At 40.4% G+C, this 15,412-nt stretch overlaps 1 protein-coding gene across 5 annotated transcripts in view; it reads left to right on the top strand.

Moving 5' to 3' along the window:
• Positions 1–15,412, top strand: part of PIEZO2 (piezo type mechanosensitive ion channel component 2) — a 442,776-nt gene that overhangs the window by 367,923 nt on the left and 59,441 nt on the right. For all 5 annotated transcript variants that reach the window (XM_074383783.1, XM_074383781.1, XM_074383780.1 and 2 more), the window contains 6 exons: positions 1,246–1,489; positions 3,893–3,989; positions 5,427–5,586; positions 9,759–9,848; positions 11,414–11,535; positions 12,553–12,624. In XM_074383783.1, the coding sequence (XP_074239884.1) occupies positions 1,246–1,489; positions 3,893–3,989; positions 5,427–5,586; positions 9,759–9,848; positions 11,414–11,535; positions 12,553–12,624 (785 nt within the window). The remainder of the gene's footprint in view (positions 1–1,245; positions 1,490–3,892; positions 3,990–5,426; positions 5,587–9,758; positions 9,849–11,413; positions 11,536–12,552; positions 12,625–15,412) is intronic.

Here is a 15,412-nt window from a genome sequence, read left to right as displayed (position 1 = left end):
TGAATTCTGGACTCAAAGTGGGTTCAGTGTGAAGGCCAGGACTGGTAAAGCAGGGATTGACTGCCGCAGGCAAGGAAGGGAAGGGAAGGAAAGAGGAACCTGCACTCACAGGCACACGTACGCGAAATGCCAGCAGCCCAGTTCCACTGAAGTCAAATCACACACACTTCAGAAGGCCCCTAGGCTCATCCAGATCACTACCTTTCTTTGTGATGATCCAGGGATACAGACAGATACTGACATTTCATTCCACTCTCCATTAGGATGTCAAGGAAGAGTTTTATATATTTTAGAAAAAAAGTTATACAAATATTTAAGTGTTTTCCTTTAAAAAGAGTAAAGGTTAAAAGTGCACTTGCCTCAAAAATGTACCAAGGCACAACTCAAACTGATCCCCTAATAATGCTGGATAGCTCAAGTATAGTGCCTATTTTATTAAGCAATTACTTATTAACATCCTACAAAACAAGAATTCATTAATCAAAAAATTAATCCAGAATTTGTTCTCCTGTGCTTCTTTCCAAACGTGGCAAAAGAAACCACCAAAACAAAACCCCCAAAACCAAAAAGTTCTGATCAAGAAATGCAGTTGGGACTTGGCCTGCAGGTGTGACTCCTGTCAGATGGCAATGCTGACACCTGAGTCCTGGCCTCACCTTCCATCAGGAAAGCAGCAGGGATGGGTGGCCCCCAAAAGGGAATCTTGACTCAGCCAGAGAACCTCCAAAACCAGAGTACTGAAAAGAACAAAAAACCCCTACCATGACTATGGATAGTTTGTCAGAATCACCTCTCATCTGTAGAGAAAGATTTCTACCTCTAATAAAAGCTTTGTGTTCAATATAAATTTGTTTAACTTCTGGTTTATCAAAGGAATTCTTTCATCCATTCTTAGCTTTTCTTTCATCTGTATCTTAGAGTTTCTTTCGCCATTCTGTGATTCATGCCAACCACAGAAAAGTAAAGGAGAATTTTGAATACTCAAGTGGTAGGCAGAAAATGCTGTTTGTGAGAAATTTGGCTTGAATAAGGTGATGAGAAGCGTACACACGGTTTCCACAGTTCATCTATTGGTCCATTACTAACTATTTAAGGGTTTCCTAGATACCAGATTTAAATTAAAGCTCGTAGTCTGATTTGCAAGTCATAGAAGAGAGCATGAGTTTCTTCCCTTGTTAAAGGAGACTTTTCTGATTTTGCTTCTGTTCGTTTTGTTGTCCTTCTGTCACTGGCTTTGTTTTCCAGATCTTACTTAGACATGTCCAAAGTGATCGTCTTCAGCTACCTCTTCTGGTTCGTGCTCACCATCATCTTCATCACTGGCACCACCAGGATTAGCATCTTTTGCATGGGGTACCTGGTGGCCTGTTTCTACTTCCTGCTCTTTGGGGGCGATTTGCTGTTGAAACCCATCAAGAGCATCCTGCGCTACTGGGACTGGCTGATTGCGTACAACGTTTTTGTGATTACGATGAAAAATATCCTGTCAGTAAGTGGTTCCCATGCCATAACACATTTGTGATTTTCATGTAAGAGTAAACAATCCACTCGTGGTTATTAAAAGCCCAGTGCTTGTCATGTTGTTCTCTTAAAAGCCCCAAATAAGGTGCTGCAAATTCAGAATTTGAAACCCATTTATTTCTCTCTGGCTTGCCACATTGAACAGAATCCTTTTTGCTCATTTTCACCATTTCAAGGGGACATGGCTAAAGAATATGCATTCATAGGAATAGATTCTAAAATGTCTTTTACTAATTAAAATTCTGTCTCTTCTGAGGAATAATTTGTCAGCACTGTTGCTGTGAGTTATGAAGTGGCCCTGTTAAGAGCCGAATTGGAGCCATTGAATCTTTTCAAAAGCTGTTTCATGTTGGCAAAAAGCAACCTTCTTATCTAGAAAGAAGCATAGAAATGCGAGATATAATGAGCATGGTTCTCTACGACACTGGTTGGAGTAGGAATGAGGCAGAATAGGCTATTGCCGGCAAGAATGTTTTATGCACTCATAAGATGTGGGTAGATAGAAGAGAAAATTCAGCTTTCTGGTTCCATCTGAGTATAGACATCCAGATTAGGACACAGCTATAGCAATATAAGGTTAATGGAACCCCCACCAGGCCCCGGCAAAGCTTGACTGCTCTGCTCTTAAGTAGCTATGTTTCAGAGCAAACTCTTCCCCTCACATGACAGGTAACTCACACTGCCCACTGGTCATTCCAGAGTCACATCAACCTATCAGGACACAAGGACACCATTTCAGTGATTTAGTGCTGCAGGAAATTAAGCAACAACGTCTCCTGAGCTGAAGGAGTTAATAGCACTCTGGCTGGTGTCCACCTAAAGTTTATCCCTGTGCCTGCACCTCCCAGGCTGTAACTGCTTTTGCACTGAGAGAACAGTGAGGAAATCTCCTTCCTAACTACTTAGGGATGAGCTCCCCAGGCAATTCAACTGTGATAGCTCCTTGATTTTTGGCAGGGGGGCGTGTATCTCTGTGTCTAGAGGTCTTGGAAAGCCAAGTTTATGTAGCCATGAATAGGCATTTGGATAATTTATTTTGTCTGATGTCCATTGAAAGTCCATTTTCTAGGTGACAGTGAAAGTGACTTTTACTGGGTGCTTTTACCCCTCTGACATCAATTTACATTTGGAGAAGCATTAAGAGTTGTTGAAGAGAGCATGAGAAAGGACAACAGAACGCTGGTCCATTCTAAGCCAGTCTGATGGTGAGGGATCTGTTGCCAGAGACTGATTTCACAGCCATGCTTGGAAAATGTATGGATTCAAAGTTCGTTCACTCATTCGTTCTGTAAACCTGTATTGTAGACCTGTTTTTTGCTAAGCACTATTTGATATATTGAAGAACTAGAGCTACACAGCTCTCAGGTTTTGCCCTCAAGGAATTCACATTCTAAAAAGGAAGGTAGACCTACTTATAAATAATTATGATGCAGAATGTTAATGATAATTATCACAACATTTTTGAGAAACAAAGCAAAAAAAATGATGCCTAATATTTTGCTTAGAGAAGCTGGGAAGAGGCTTCCTGGGGACAATGCCATTTGAATGTATCAGAGACTCATAAATAGATTGAAGGGTCTTCAGGGAGATAAAGGGGGAAGGCATTCTTAGCCTGGAAAATGGAACAAAAGCAGGATATGACAGTGTAGCGGGGACTGGAATATTTCTAGGGTTTGGGAATCCATACTGAGTAACCACTACTGTGGGAGCAAATCCTAATGATACTATCTTTCCTCACATGTTCCCAGGAAATACGTACAATGCAGCTGAAACTTTTATGTGTTGGCTTGCAATGACTCATACTTGTTCAAACATTTTCCAGCTCAAGATTTAAGCTTAACTATAACAAGAAATTCATTGTTATGGGGCAACCAACTGCCAATCTACAAAAAGTATTTCTTTACCAAGAGAATCAGTCAAACAAGACTCAAAACACATACTCTGTTCTGTTCTAAGAACTACACCCTGCAGCTTAAGTCTGGGACGACCCCTGGGGAACAGCATAGGTTATATTTATCTGGCTTTTAAGAAAATAATTCTACCAAAGTCAAAGTTCTAGGGTTCAGTGCACACCCATTCATTATCACAGAGTTGAGATTTATTTCTATGATCACCCAAGATTTCCTCTTGAAAAAGTGATGCTTCCAAGTACAGAAAACATTACATGAAATACCTTTCCTTTACTCATTCTGTTTAATTTTCCCTAAGAGTTTACATTGCTCCTGAAGCACTACCACAAGGTGACTGAATTTTTAGGTACAATTGGCATCTCCTAGAATCATTACCACTGAGACCCTGTGAATACTTATAAGACACCACAGTTTTTTCCGTGTGCAGAGCTTCAGCATTGTGCCCCTCGTTTGCCTTTCAGATAGGAGCATGTGGATACATTGGAACATTGGTGCACAATAGCTGTTGGTTGATCCAAGCTTTCAGCCTAGCCTGCACAGTCAAAGGCTATCAAATGCGTAAGTATGAAAAGCAAATGTGGGACCAGAAGGGCAGAAGAGGGAGGATAGTTGTATTGTTCTAATTTTAAAAGTGGGCCAAAGCCAATAAAGAGATAAAAGTAGGGTCAGTTATCTCCAGATGGAGGCTATAGAACTGTACATTGTGAATCTATTGTCTATAATATGAGATGCCTTATGCTAAGCCTCTTTGATCATCTTGAAACTTCTGAAACTCTGAGGACTTGGAGTCTGTGATCTGGAGATTGGATGTAGTGTTGAGTAACTCCCCGGACTTTTTAGTCATAGTTAGGAAGGATTCCAGAAGCCCACTCAAACCTGCTGTTGCTCCACTTAACATCTTGGGTCATCAAGTAACTCTGACTTCAGGCTCCTCTTGTCCTTAGGAAGGTCAGAGAGCTTCAAACTCAGGGGAACAGTTGGGAGGAGCATGAGGATTTCCAGAGTTAGACTCCTGCCAAGACAAAAGCGGAAGTGTCATTGGCAGAACCCAGGATGACATCACACGTGGTCTACCATGGCACCCATGGGTGTTACTTGGACACAGTGCTCTCTCTGCCTATTTATTTTTTATTATTTATTTATTTTTTAAAAAAATGTTTTGAGGCACGACTTCTGTTACCCAGGCTGGACTACAATGGCACAATCATAGCTCACTGTAACCTTGAACTCCTAGGCTCCAGTGATCCTCCCACCTCTGCCTCTGGAGTAGCTGGGACCACAGTAGCTGCCTCCTGAGTAGCTGTGCCACCATGCCTGGCTAATTTTTAAATCATTTGTAGAGATGTTGCCCAAGTTGGTCTTGAACTCCTGGCCTCCAGCAATCCTTCTGCCTCTTTCTCCCAAAGTGCTGAGATTACAAGTGTGAGCCACCACACCCAGTCTTTTTTATAAAGATTATTATTATTATTTTTATTATGTAGCTTCTATTTCAGGCTATACTTTGCTGAAGCCTCACTGGCACTTTGCTTTTCAATTAAGATAAGTCATACTATTGACATGCCTTCTTATAAACCATGCTGTTTTCATTATTTTGCTGGTTACCCCTGGGTATAGCCCATTCCCAGAATGGGTGTTTTCTTTTGTAGAAGAGTAGTATTTCCTCTGGCACTGGACATTATCTCTCCGTGGCCCTTGCTGAGGGTCTCTTTCTTCTTAAGAGAGAGAAATACTCAGGAGGCCTCCATGTTAATGCAGCCCTCCTGAACCGTAGAGTAAGATGAGCTCAATGTGTGGTCAGCCTTATGAACCAGTGTTGATATTGGATTGGAAGTGTGTGATGTCCTTATAAATAAATCAACTCATAAATAAGTCAGAGCTTCAGAATGCTGCTTTTATGCCTTTATTTCCCAAGCCTGACTATACCCCAGATTTTATAAAATGACAATGAAAACGGATGTTAATTTTAATTTGTTTTTTTCTACTTTGTTACCATAGCTCCTGCTAATTCACCCTGTACGCTACCCAGTGGGGAGGCAGGAATCATTTGGGACAGCATATGTTTTGCCTTCCTCCTGCTGCAAAGAAGAGTCTTCATGAGTTATTATTTCCTACATGTTGTGGCTGATATAAAAGCTTCCCAGATCCTGGCATCAAGGTATGTCAGGCCATGGAATCAAGTGGTTTCTCCCAGGAATCTTGCCTGAAACAATATTGCACTATGTTTTCTGTTTAAGCTTGCTTTCAGAACTCACAAGAAGTTAAGAAATCCCTTCCAGCAAGACCAATCCAAGAAGAATTTAGCACAAGACCTTTAAAATAGAACAGTAACAGGAAAGCCTATGTAACCATCAGGCTTCACAAGGAATGGGGATGCCATGGAAGGCCAGAGGTTCACTGGTCAATTTGAACCTCTCAGAACCCACCAGTTCTCTAGGAGTGGCTCAGTCTGGTCTCAGACAAACAGTGATGTATGCCACGTTGGTCTAGTGTTCAGTCCACTTACACCTACCTCCCCCTACTCACCTGCTTTTCTTCTCTGAGCCACTGACCTGATTTGCATTAGTACCTATTTTTTCCCCCTAAACTCCATTCTTCTTTCAGTTTTTGCCCTTGATCTTGTAAGTTTAGGGGAAAAAACTGGGTAGAGGTAATAAAGTGAAGGGCCCTGAGGTGGGGTTGGGTGTTGATGACCAGCTGTGTGGCCTCCAGCTGCTGTGTGTCCATGCCTAGGTCCCATCAGAGTCTCAGTGCGAATCAGCTGATGGATACTGGATAGTGTTATGTGAAAGTACCAATATCTATGATTTGGCTTGAGGTTTAGACTGACACATCTGTGTTTATCTATGTTCTCTTTTCCTGCCATGATAAACACAATGTTTATTTTATTTCCAAGGTCCATTTATATGATGGCAGTTGTCAGCCTCTGTTACCTAACTTGGAGTCAAATAGAAAGATCCCTATTGTCAAAGGAGCTTTGTGGCATGCCCAGCCCTCATTATGTAGGTGACAATGACTTTATTTTATGTACAGCATTGCTCTGGAATTCATTGTTATAATCATTTTCTAATACCCAGGACATCATTTTCAGAGCGAAGTGCGTTTCATCCCAATAGTAACCTTAGTTACTTGTACATAAGCAGCTGGTATTTTGCAGGTAAATGCATCTGTTTTGCCTTTCCCAAAACATCTGGGAAAGGTCCTTACATAACCTATCTGATGAACTTCCACTTGGAAGCAATATTCCTCAGGCTCTTAAGGCAACATGCTCTCCTAATTTTCCTTTTCCTTTGTGGTTCAGGCTTCTAGGTCATTTTGGAAACCTCTTTTTTTGCCCATCTCTCAAACATGAATGTTCTCCAGTGTCTTTTTCTCAAAATTGTCACAATTGTTTAGAAATCGTGCCCTTCATGTTATAGTGAGAGTGGTAACTGTGGCTTAGAGTACAGTTCATGTCAATTAAAGAAAAGCCACAAGTTGATCAGTAAGCATTGAACTCATAATGGTGTGTCCAAAGAATTCACATTCATTCATTCATTCATTTCTTTCACTGCCTACTCTGTTACAAAGAGGTGATCCTCACCTTTACCCTCACAGAGCTCACAGACTAGCAGGAAAGTGGCACATCAGTGAGAAATTGTACTACAGTGTACTTGGTATTGTCTCAGTCCATTTGGGCTGACATAGAAAAAATACCATAAAGCAGGTAGTCTGTAAATAGTATACATGTATTTCTCACAGTTCAGAGCCTGAGAAGTCCAACATCAAGGTTTAGGCAGATTCAGTGTCGGTCAAGGGCCCACTTCCTAGTAGATGGCCATCTTCCCACTGCATCCTATTTTGGCGGAAGAGGCAAGAGATCACTTTTGGGCTTTTTTTTTATAAAGACAGTAATCCCATTCGTGAAAGCTCTGCTTTCCTGCTCAGTCATATCCAAAAGGCCTCACCTCCTGTCTGTCACCTTGGGAGTCAGGATCTCCACGTGTGAATTGTAGGGGGCGCAGACATTGAGACCAGCAGGTGTGACAGTAGAAGACACTTGGGGAACCATGAGATCATATCAAGGGAATATAACCAGCTGCAGGGGCATGAACCAGGTGGCCTTCCAGTCCCAATGCAGGCTGAAGGATGAAGGGGAGTTCATCAGAGGAGAAGGCAAAGGAAGCAGCCCAGTGAAGCTATGGAAGGAAGCAGCCATCAGAAGCTCACAGTGACTGCGTCACGGAGACTGGAAGATGAGGATAGTGAGTCGTGAGGGATAAGCTCCAGGTCAGGAGAGGCCAGGTCCTCAGGGGTCTATCAGCCAGGATTATGTCTTTAGAAATATTCCCACAGTCGTAGGAAGGCCTTGCAGTGTTTAAACAAGCAAGTGTTTTGACTGTATTTGCATTTCAGGAAGCTCACTCTGCTTGTGGTATGGAGAATAGATGGGTACAGGCAGCACTGTAAGGCAGAGAGACAGCTAAGCAGCTGCCATTATAATCCAGGGTAGAGATACCAGCTAGACCAGGAGAGTATCACTGAGAAAGACATTCCAGAGGCAAAATAGGCACAGCTTGAAAACTGTTGGGAGGGCAGGGAGACGGTGATGAAAAGGAAAGCATAGGAGGTGATGTGGCCAGGATTCTGGCTTAGCCAAACAATGGTGCCAGTTCCAAATACAGGAACTCAAACAGGGAGAGAAGACTGCAGCTGTGGAGTTGTGGATCCTGTGGGCACGTGAAACTCAACCAGTTGGGAAGTCCACGGAGCAGCTGCACGGACAGGTCTAGAGGAGTGAGTAGATGGAGTGCCACCATTGCACAGATAGTATTGGAGTGGGTGAGCTGCAGCTGCTGAGAGGGAGTATGAAGCATGAGAAGAGAACCCTGGGGAACATTCATGTTTGGGAGATGGGCAAAGAAAGAGGTTGCAAAGGCCAAGCGGCCTGAGCCACAAAGGAAAAAGGAAATCTAAAGGAACAAGTTGCCTTAGGAGCCTAAGGAAGAGTCTTTCCCACTGGAATCCATCAGATAAGTTATGTGAGGCTAAGACTAACAACTGAACATTGAAATTGGTCACCTTGACAGTGGGGTCAAAGCCAGACAGCAACGAGCAGAGGTTGAAGCTGTAAAGGCTTAGAGACATGACCGTAAGACATTTCACTGTGAAGGGGCAGTGATGTAAGTTCCTACATAGGAAAATGTAGTGGAGTGGGGGATTGGGGGTTTCTTTTTCATTTTTTAATGTTATCAAGACATTTGCATGCTTATGGACAGAATTCAGTCCTAATGGAAAAATTGGAAATGCAAGCAGAGAGGAAGAAACAGGAATTGTCCCCCAGGCTGCTAGTGGGGAAGGGACCTGGAGCCCAGGGCAGACCTAGGCAGGCTGACTGTACCTCTTTCACTGTCCCTGCAGGGCAGGACACCTGTGGGGCTGACGGGGCAGGAAACTGAGAGACTTACTGCCTTAAGATTTGTGTTCCCTCTGGGAAGCAGGAAGCTAGGTCATTTACTAGGAGTGAAAAACCACTCAACAGACTTTAAGACTTGAGAAACACGTAGCAGAGTTTGAAACAGCCGCTGTAGGGAAGCAGAATACTTTCCAAGGAGTCGGGTGCTCTGCAGAGAACCATCTGCCCAGGTGGGCGTTTTTTCCAGCAGCTGCCAACAGCCCCTCCCAGTCCAGGGCAGCATACCGTCAGCTTCCTGCAGATGTGGGATTTGCCAAGCACGTAACCGTGTGACAGAGCTGAGTATGTGAGGAAGGTTGAGGAGATTTATGGGGACACTGAAGTTAGCCCGAGAAGTGAGAAAGAACAGACGGGAGTGGAAGGACAGGAAGAAGAGAATCAGGAAAAGAAACTAAAGTCCCACAGCTGGAGAGGGAACTTGGCCTTTGCGTATTCCCTAAAGAAATCCCCAGTTTCTGCTCGTTGAAGAGAAAATGAATCTGAATGCACCTCTTTTTGCAAATGTCTCCCCTTGGTATAACTATAATAAGGTCAGGTGAGGATGCTTCACTGAAGTCTAATGTTTAGTTGGACAGGTTTTTAGAGGCTCGTGGGCTTCAAAGTTTTGGGGAATGCAAAACACTTCCCCTTCACTGATCTTTACCACTGGGCTTGTGAGCAGCTCCCACAGTCCCAGGGGGAAGGCTGTGCCCTGTTCGCCCACGGGGGAAAGGCTTCTAGAAGGGGCCTTGTTGACTCCCGCTCCCAGTCAGGAAACTGCAAGCAGCTGCCATAAAGAGATGTGATGTTTTCTGACCCTTAGGAATAATTTTCAGGGAAAGGTGAACAACAATAGCAAGAATACTGACTTGTTCATGTTTCCAATTTCCCTTTAGAGGAGCTGAACTTTTCCAGGCCACAATCGTGAAAGCTGTAAAGGCAAGAATTGAGGAAGAGAAAAAGTCCATGGACCAGCTGAAGCGACAGTAAGGATGCTGTTGATGCTCATCCTTCTTCCATCTTCTGATTGTGTGACGACATTCAGCTGGCACTCCACTCTTGGGGAGCCTCAAACCCCTAAAAAATTTATATGTATGGGCTTTCACAACTTCCTATATATTTATTCTTGTGCTGGGGCGATGGCTCATGCCACTAGACTGAAAGTGAAAGTGGCTTAACAGGATAGCTCCAGCCTGGTGGGGTTGGGTGCTCTCCTGCAGAGGACCAGCTATCAATTGCTAGCTCAGTGACTTACTTCAGAACCTTGCGCAGGTCATTTAAGTTCCCTAAATTTGAATTTTCTGTTTTTACATTACAGCTCACAATTCTGTCTTTCTGGATTTTTCTAAATATTAAACTGGCTGATGAGTGAGACAGGGTCTTGTTCAGTTTCAAGCACTTGCTATAAGCATTCATTACATCTGTGGGCTAAGGGGGTCAATGTGGAGTCAGTTTTGCAAGCACAGTTTTAGATAATATCATCCAGTCTTTTTGGAAAGAAACTGATAACCCTGGTATTAGAAGACTTAGTCAGCACTAACTAGAGGCAGCACTAGAAATACAAGCTAGAGTTCCCTATGTCCCATCCAAGGCTTTTCCCACCGTCCCATTCTGGATAGCCCAAGGGGTAGACTGACTCCACTCAGGAAGTTTTAGAATTCCACGGGAAAGAATTTTCTTCGAGTGAAATTTCCAGCAGTAATGGAACCTCTGAAGACTGGTAGTACCTCATATGTTTGGGGGCCAGGTTTAAAAGGTGATGGCCATGGAATTCTAAGCCTAGACACTTTCCCCAAGAAAACGCAGACACCATCTGCCCACTAGGAGAGTTCCCTAAGTTTGCTAGGGCAGTTTCATCTCAGTCCGACCTTTTTTCCTAGCTTTTTCCCCAAGCAGAAATATTTCCTAGTGTAAATTAGATGACTCCACAGCATAATTATTTTCATAAATATGTAAGTTATTTCTAAAAAATTATAATGTAAATACAATATGGTTCAACTGTTTTTATTGTTGTTTCTTGTTATCCAAATTAAGTCTAGAAGAGTAACAAATTTGGACCCATGTTTAGAATGTGTTCCTAATTTCTGATAAGTGAAGTCTATTACTGTAATTCTCTTTGCTAAATCTTTCCATTTGTTTAAGAATGTAAACCTTGGGAGAATAAAGGACTTGTGTTTCATAATATGCAGTGTTCCAACTGGCTATGATAGAAGATGTGAGTGGACATCAAATATAGCTTGCCTAACTTTAGCATAACTATTATTGTTCATATTGTTAAGACTAGCATCTATGCAATGCCAAATAACATGGGAATACACACCAAAACATACACACACCCACAGACACACACACACACACACACACACACACACACGTATATAAAAGAAAGGAGATACTTGTGACTAATGAGCAACCATTTTACAATTTCCAAGTATTCTAAAGTAATTTGTCCATGAATTAACTATATACATAACAGTGTAAGTCCAAAGTACTGACCACATGAGAACAATGAGTGTGTTCTTGGCATTACTCATGTTATTTTCCTTTATAGGATGGATCGCATCAAGGCCAGGCAACAGAAATATAAAAAGGGTAAGGAGAGGATGCTGAGCTTGACCCAGGAGCCAGGGGAAGGCCAGGACATGCAAAAACTCTCTGAAGAGGATGATGAAAGTACGTCAAGGCATTTTCCTCTTTTTCAAGTTTCTTAACATTGAATAATAGCATGATATTGAGTAGGGCTGTAAAATAATATTACTTTTTATTTTACCAATATTATCAATGCATTTTTGACTCAGTAAGCTCTATTTTCCCATTGTGAATGGATATGTTCATTAGTTTCATAAAGTATATATTTGATGAATCAATTACTTTACGAGTGTCTACTCTTCAGCAAGACAGCTTTAACAAACACGTAGCCTAGCTGTTGTTCCACAGACACAGTAGATTCTCAGAATTTTGCTTAATTTGTTTCTTTAAAGGATATAGTTCTGATACACAGTTATCTTTTATTTCTATACATTTTATATGGAAATGAAATATGTATGTGTATTTTATGTGGCACCTGAATATTGGTAGCTAAAATATCATTCAATTATTGCCCATTCCAATGTAACTTACCATGAAATGTATATTGATTATATCTAATTATAGGTTTACTATATCAAATTAAAGTTTAAAGTATCTTTTATAGAGGTTTACATGCTTCTCTATGTGAATGGAGTGGAGAAATAATGCATGATATCTTCTCAGTGCATAGTATCTATTCATAACCAGTAAATTTATATTTTCCAGCCATGAATTAATATAACAAGAAAAAACTTATTGTAATTTATGTACTTTAACAAAATATTTGCAAGTAAATGGTTCTATAAAATTTGGGGGATGCTTCGTTTCTGTTAATTCAATGGAGTATTCAATGTGAGATGTATTTTTTATGTCTTTATATGCCCACAGTTACTAAGAAGAAAGTGAAAATGTAGCATACTGTTAAAAGAACAATTAGTATTTATCTTGTGAAATTGACTGTTAATACATGTATATTTTTCGAATTCAGTATAGCTCCTTTACCTGACTTCTGATATACTTTCACAATTTGTCTAGATTTGACAATTGAGTTGTTAAAGCGTGGTTTTCAAAATTTGTTTTCTCACTTTATACGAATTAATATTTGGACGTATTTTATTTTAGGAGAAGCAGACAAACAGAAAGCCAAGGGCAAAAAAAAGCAGTGGTGGCGGCCTTGGGTTGATCATGCTTCCAGTAGGTTTTCTTGATCCTCTTACAACCTCCTCGACTCTAACCCTTATATCCTTGACCAGAATTCAGGCGTTCCCATGACCCATGTGTTCCATGCATGGTTTGATCCTTGTGACTTGATAGGGGGTTGGAGTGTAGGAAAATTCCAATGTCAATGGGTCTCTGAGCCCCAGGTTCAATTCTTCCAGAAACATCAGCACAGACATTCCTGTGCTGGCTGAAGAAAGCCAAGCACATGGCTTATAGATTCTAGAGCGCAATTTATGGGCTCAGAAAGGGAAGAAGAATTGAATATTACACTACCCAATTCTGAGGTCTAGAGGCCTATTCATATGTATACTTTATGGCTAAATGCCCTCACTAAAAACGAGATTGAGCTCTACCTTGGACTCTGATTTAAGGCTGATCATTCTATTCAAAGTGTCAGTGACCCTCTCTGTAAGGCACTAGGCATGGATGCCAGTAAGCTTCCCCTCCCCTCATTCCCACAGCTTTGATTTTATTTGCATTTAAGAATTTTTAGCCATTTGTTTAACAGAAAGATGAGGGATAACTTAAAATGCACTCACTTTTTCACTCTGCCTCCTCCTCAATCTCAAAAAGGCACTCCAAATTCCAGTGCCCACATGTGGCACAGCTTTCAAGCCACCCCATGCTCAGAGATGACCAATTAACAGCAAAACCCAGAAAACTATTTTTAAAAGCAGATCCTGATCACCACATAGAATGCAGTGTGTTTCCCTCCTGATCGTAAATATGAATGAGGAATTCTGGAACTCAGTGGCTATATTTGTTCTGCTTAGCAAAGGAAATATAACTATAGGCCAATGGCATTGTAGTGGAATGACCCATTCCAATCCAGTCCTCTTTAAATTTCTTGGAATATTGAATAATTATTATTTTGCAAGTTGTCTTCAGTTTTTTATATCTTACACAATGTCTCCATACTTGTAGCTACCTTAATGGGACAAGGAATATCACTGAGACAAATAACTTCACACAGTTGTAGTAGTGAATCTACTAGGAGGATATTTAGAATCGCTAGGAAATCAAATAAATCAGAGTTTCTTCCCATACCTAATTCTTTGTTTCACATAGATTTGACATTGGCCTCTCTCTCCCAAGACATAATTTTCTAATTCAGCAATCTAGTTTAATGAAGCAATATTTGAAATTTGCTCAGTATATCTGGATGTAATCATATTTAATCCTAAATATTGAATTTCAACATTATGACAAAAAAAATGAAAATCACATGATTATAAAGAGTTTTATTTAATTTTCCTCCCAAGTCCAAAGACAAAAGATTCTAGTCAGAGTCCAATGTGACTCTTCTATTTACTGTTCAGGGCATGATGGTCACGCTAACAATCTGGTAATGCAGTGCACAAAATGCCTATTTCTATCAAGTCACAAGTAAACTGTGCTTGTCTTTGTGTTTTTAAAGGGCTTATGCTAGTTTAGAGAGACCTATCCATTTCAAAATCGTGTCATATTGAATGATTTTTCACTTTACCTGGGGTACATTCCCACTGCAATCATTGTGGTTCTCTTTCCTTTCCTCATCTAAAAATTGTATTTGCAAAGGAATTGGATATGGTCTTTGATAACTATCTTACAAGTTGTAATAAATTTAAAGAACTTTCTATGAAGGTTGTTGACTTTAGATTTTCTGGTTCATTTCACCCTCATTATATCAAGTTCTTGAAAACTGATGTTAAACTAAATGTGCTTTGTTACAATACCTTATGATGCAATAATGCAGAAATGTGTGTAATCCATAGTTTGGAATCATTCAGACTGTGGTGTTAATTTTTTTTCTTCAAGATGTATTTCTCCTTATAAGCATATGAAGAACAAAAGGGAAAGAATCTGTGCTTTATTTTTGTGTCTATGATGAGTTCTAGAGCTTATCTTTAGATCTGGAAGTACTTTGTTCAAAGCCCTTAATTGGATCTTTTGAGTTACTGGGCTTTCAAATAGCTATTTCGTAGAGATGCTGAGTGTAAGAATTAGCACAGTTGGATACACATGTGTAAATCTATTGACAATGCAAAAATGTTGCTATGTTCTTGATATTATTGGTAAGCAGTGAAGACCTTAGCATGGTCTGTATAGAGACAAATCTCCTACTTCCATACCTATGTACACACATAAGATTGCATTATTGCTGTTCAATGATACCTTCCATTCCAATGCTGTATGTTTCAATATTGGTTCAGTACTGCCTAAATTAATACACAGCTTCATCTTACTGATAAATATCTGAAACAGAGAGCTAAGTTCTGAGGATAAAAATGGTAGAATTTTAAAAGTTAATTTCAAACTTAGTAATTTAGCAATAACATCAACATCCATGATATGCATGGAGACACAGGCTGGAGTCAGGATCTCTATCTGCACTAACTAACATACGTGTAAGAGATTTTCTACTAAAATGGCATGAATGAAAATACGCTCTGTTATTTTCCTAGTTTCATTTCATTTTAGTAACACTTTATAAGGAAATAAGAGACTTCTTGCATTTTATTTTTTATTATAAAAAATATTATTATATTTTTATTATATGATAATTCCACTAGCTCATATAAATATTGGTGGTTTCTAATGATAAAATCAATGTTACAAGTGCTTGAGATGAAAAAACCTTTTGAACTTGTCCATATGAATAAAAGTTATCGAAGGTATGATTGAATACAATTTAAGCTAATGTTGATTTTGGAACCTATAATGAGGGTAAAATGCTCAATCTTATAATAGTCTGTGTTTTTCTCAAACGACCACGTGATGT

This window comes from Saimiri boliviensis, chromosome 13 (genome assembly GCF_048565385.1).
Source record: "Saimiri boliviensis isolate mSaiBol1 chromosome 13, mSaiBol1.pri, whole genome shotgun sequence".
Classification (NCBI taxonomy): Eukaryota; Metazoa; Chordata; class Mammalia; order Primates; family Cebidae; genus Saimiri; species Saimiri boliviensis.
Note: the sequence above shows the minus strand (reverse complement) of the source record. Positions and strands in the feature narration are given on the sequence as shown.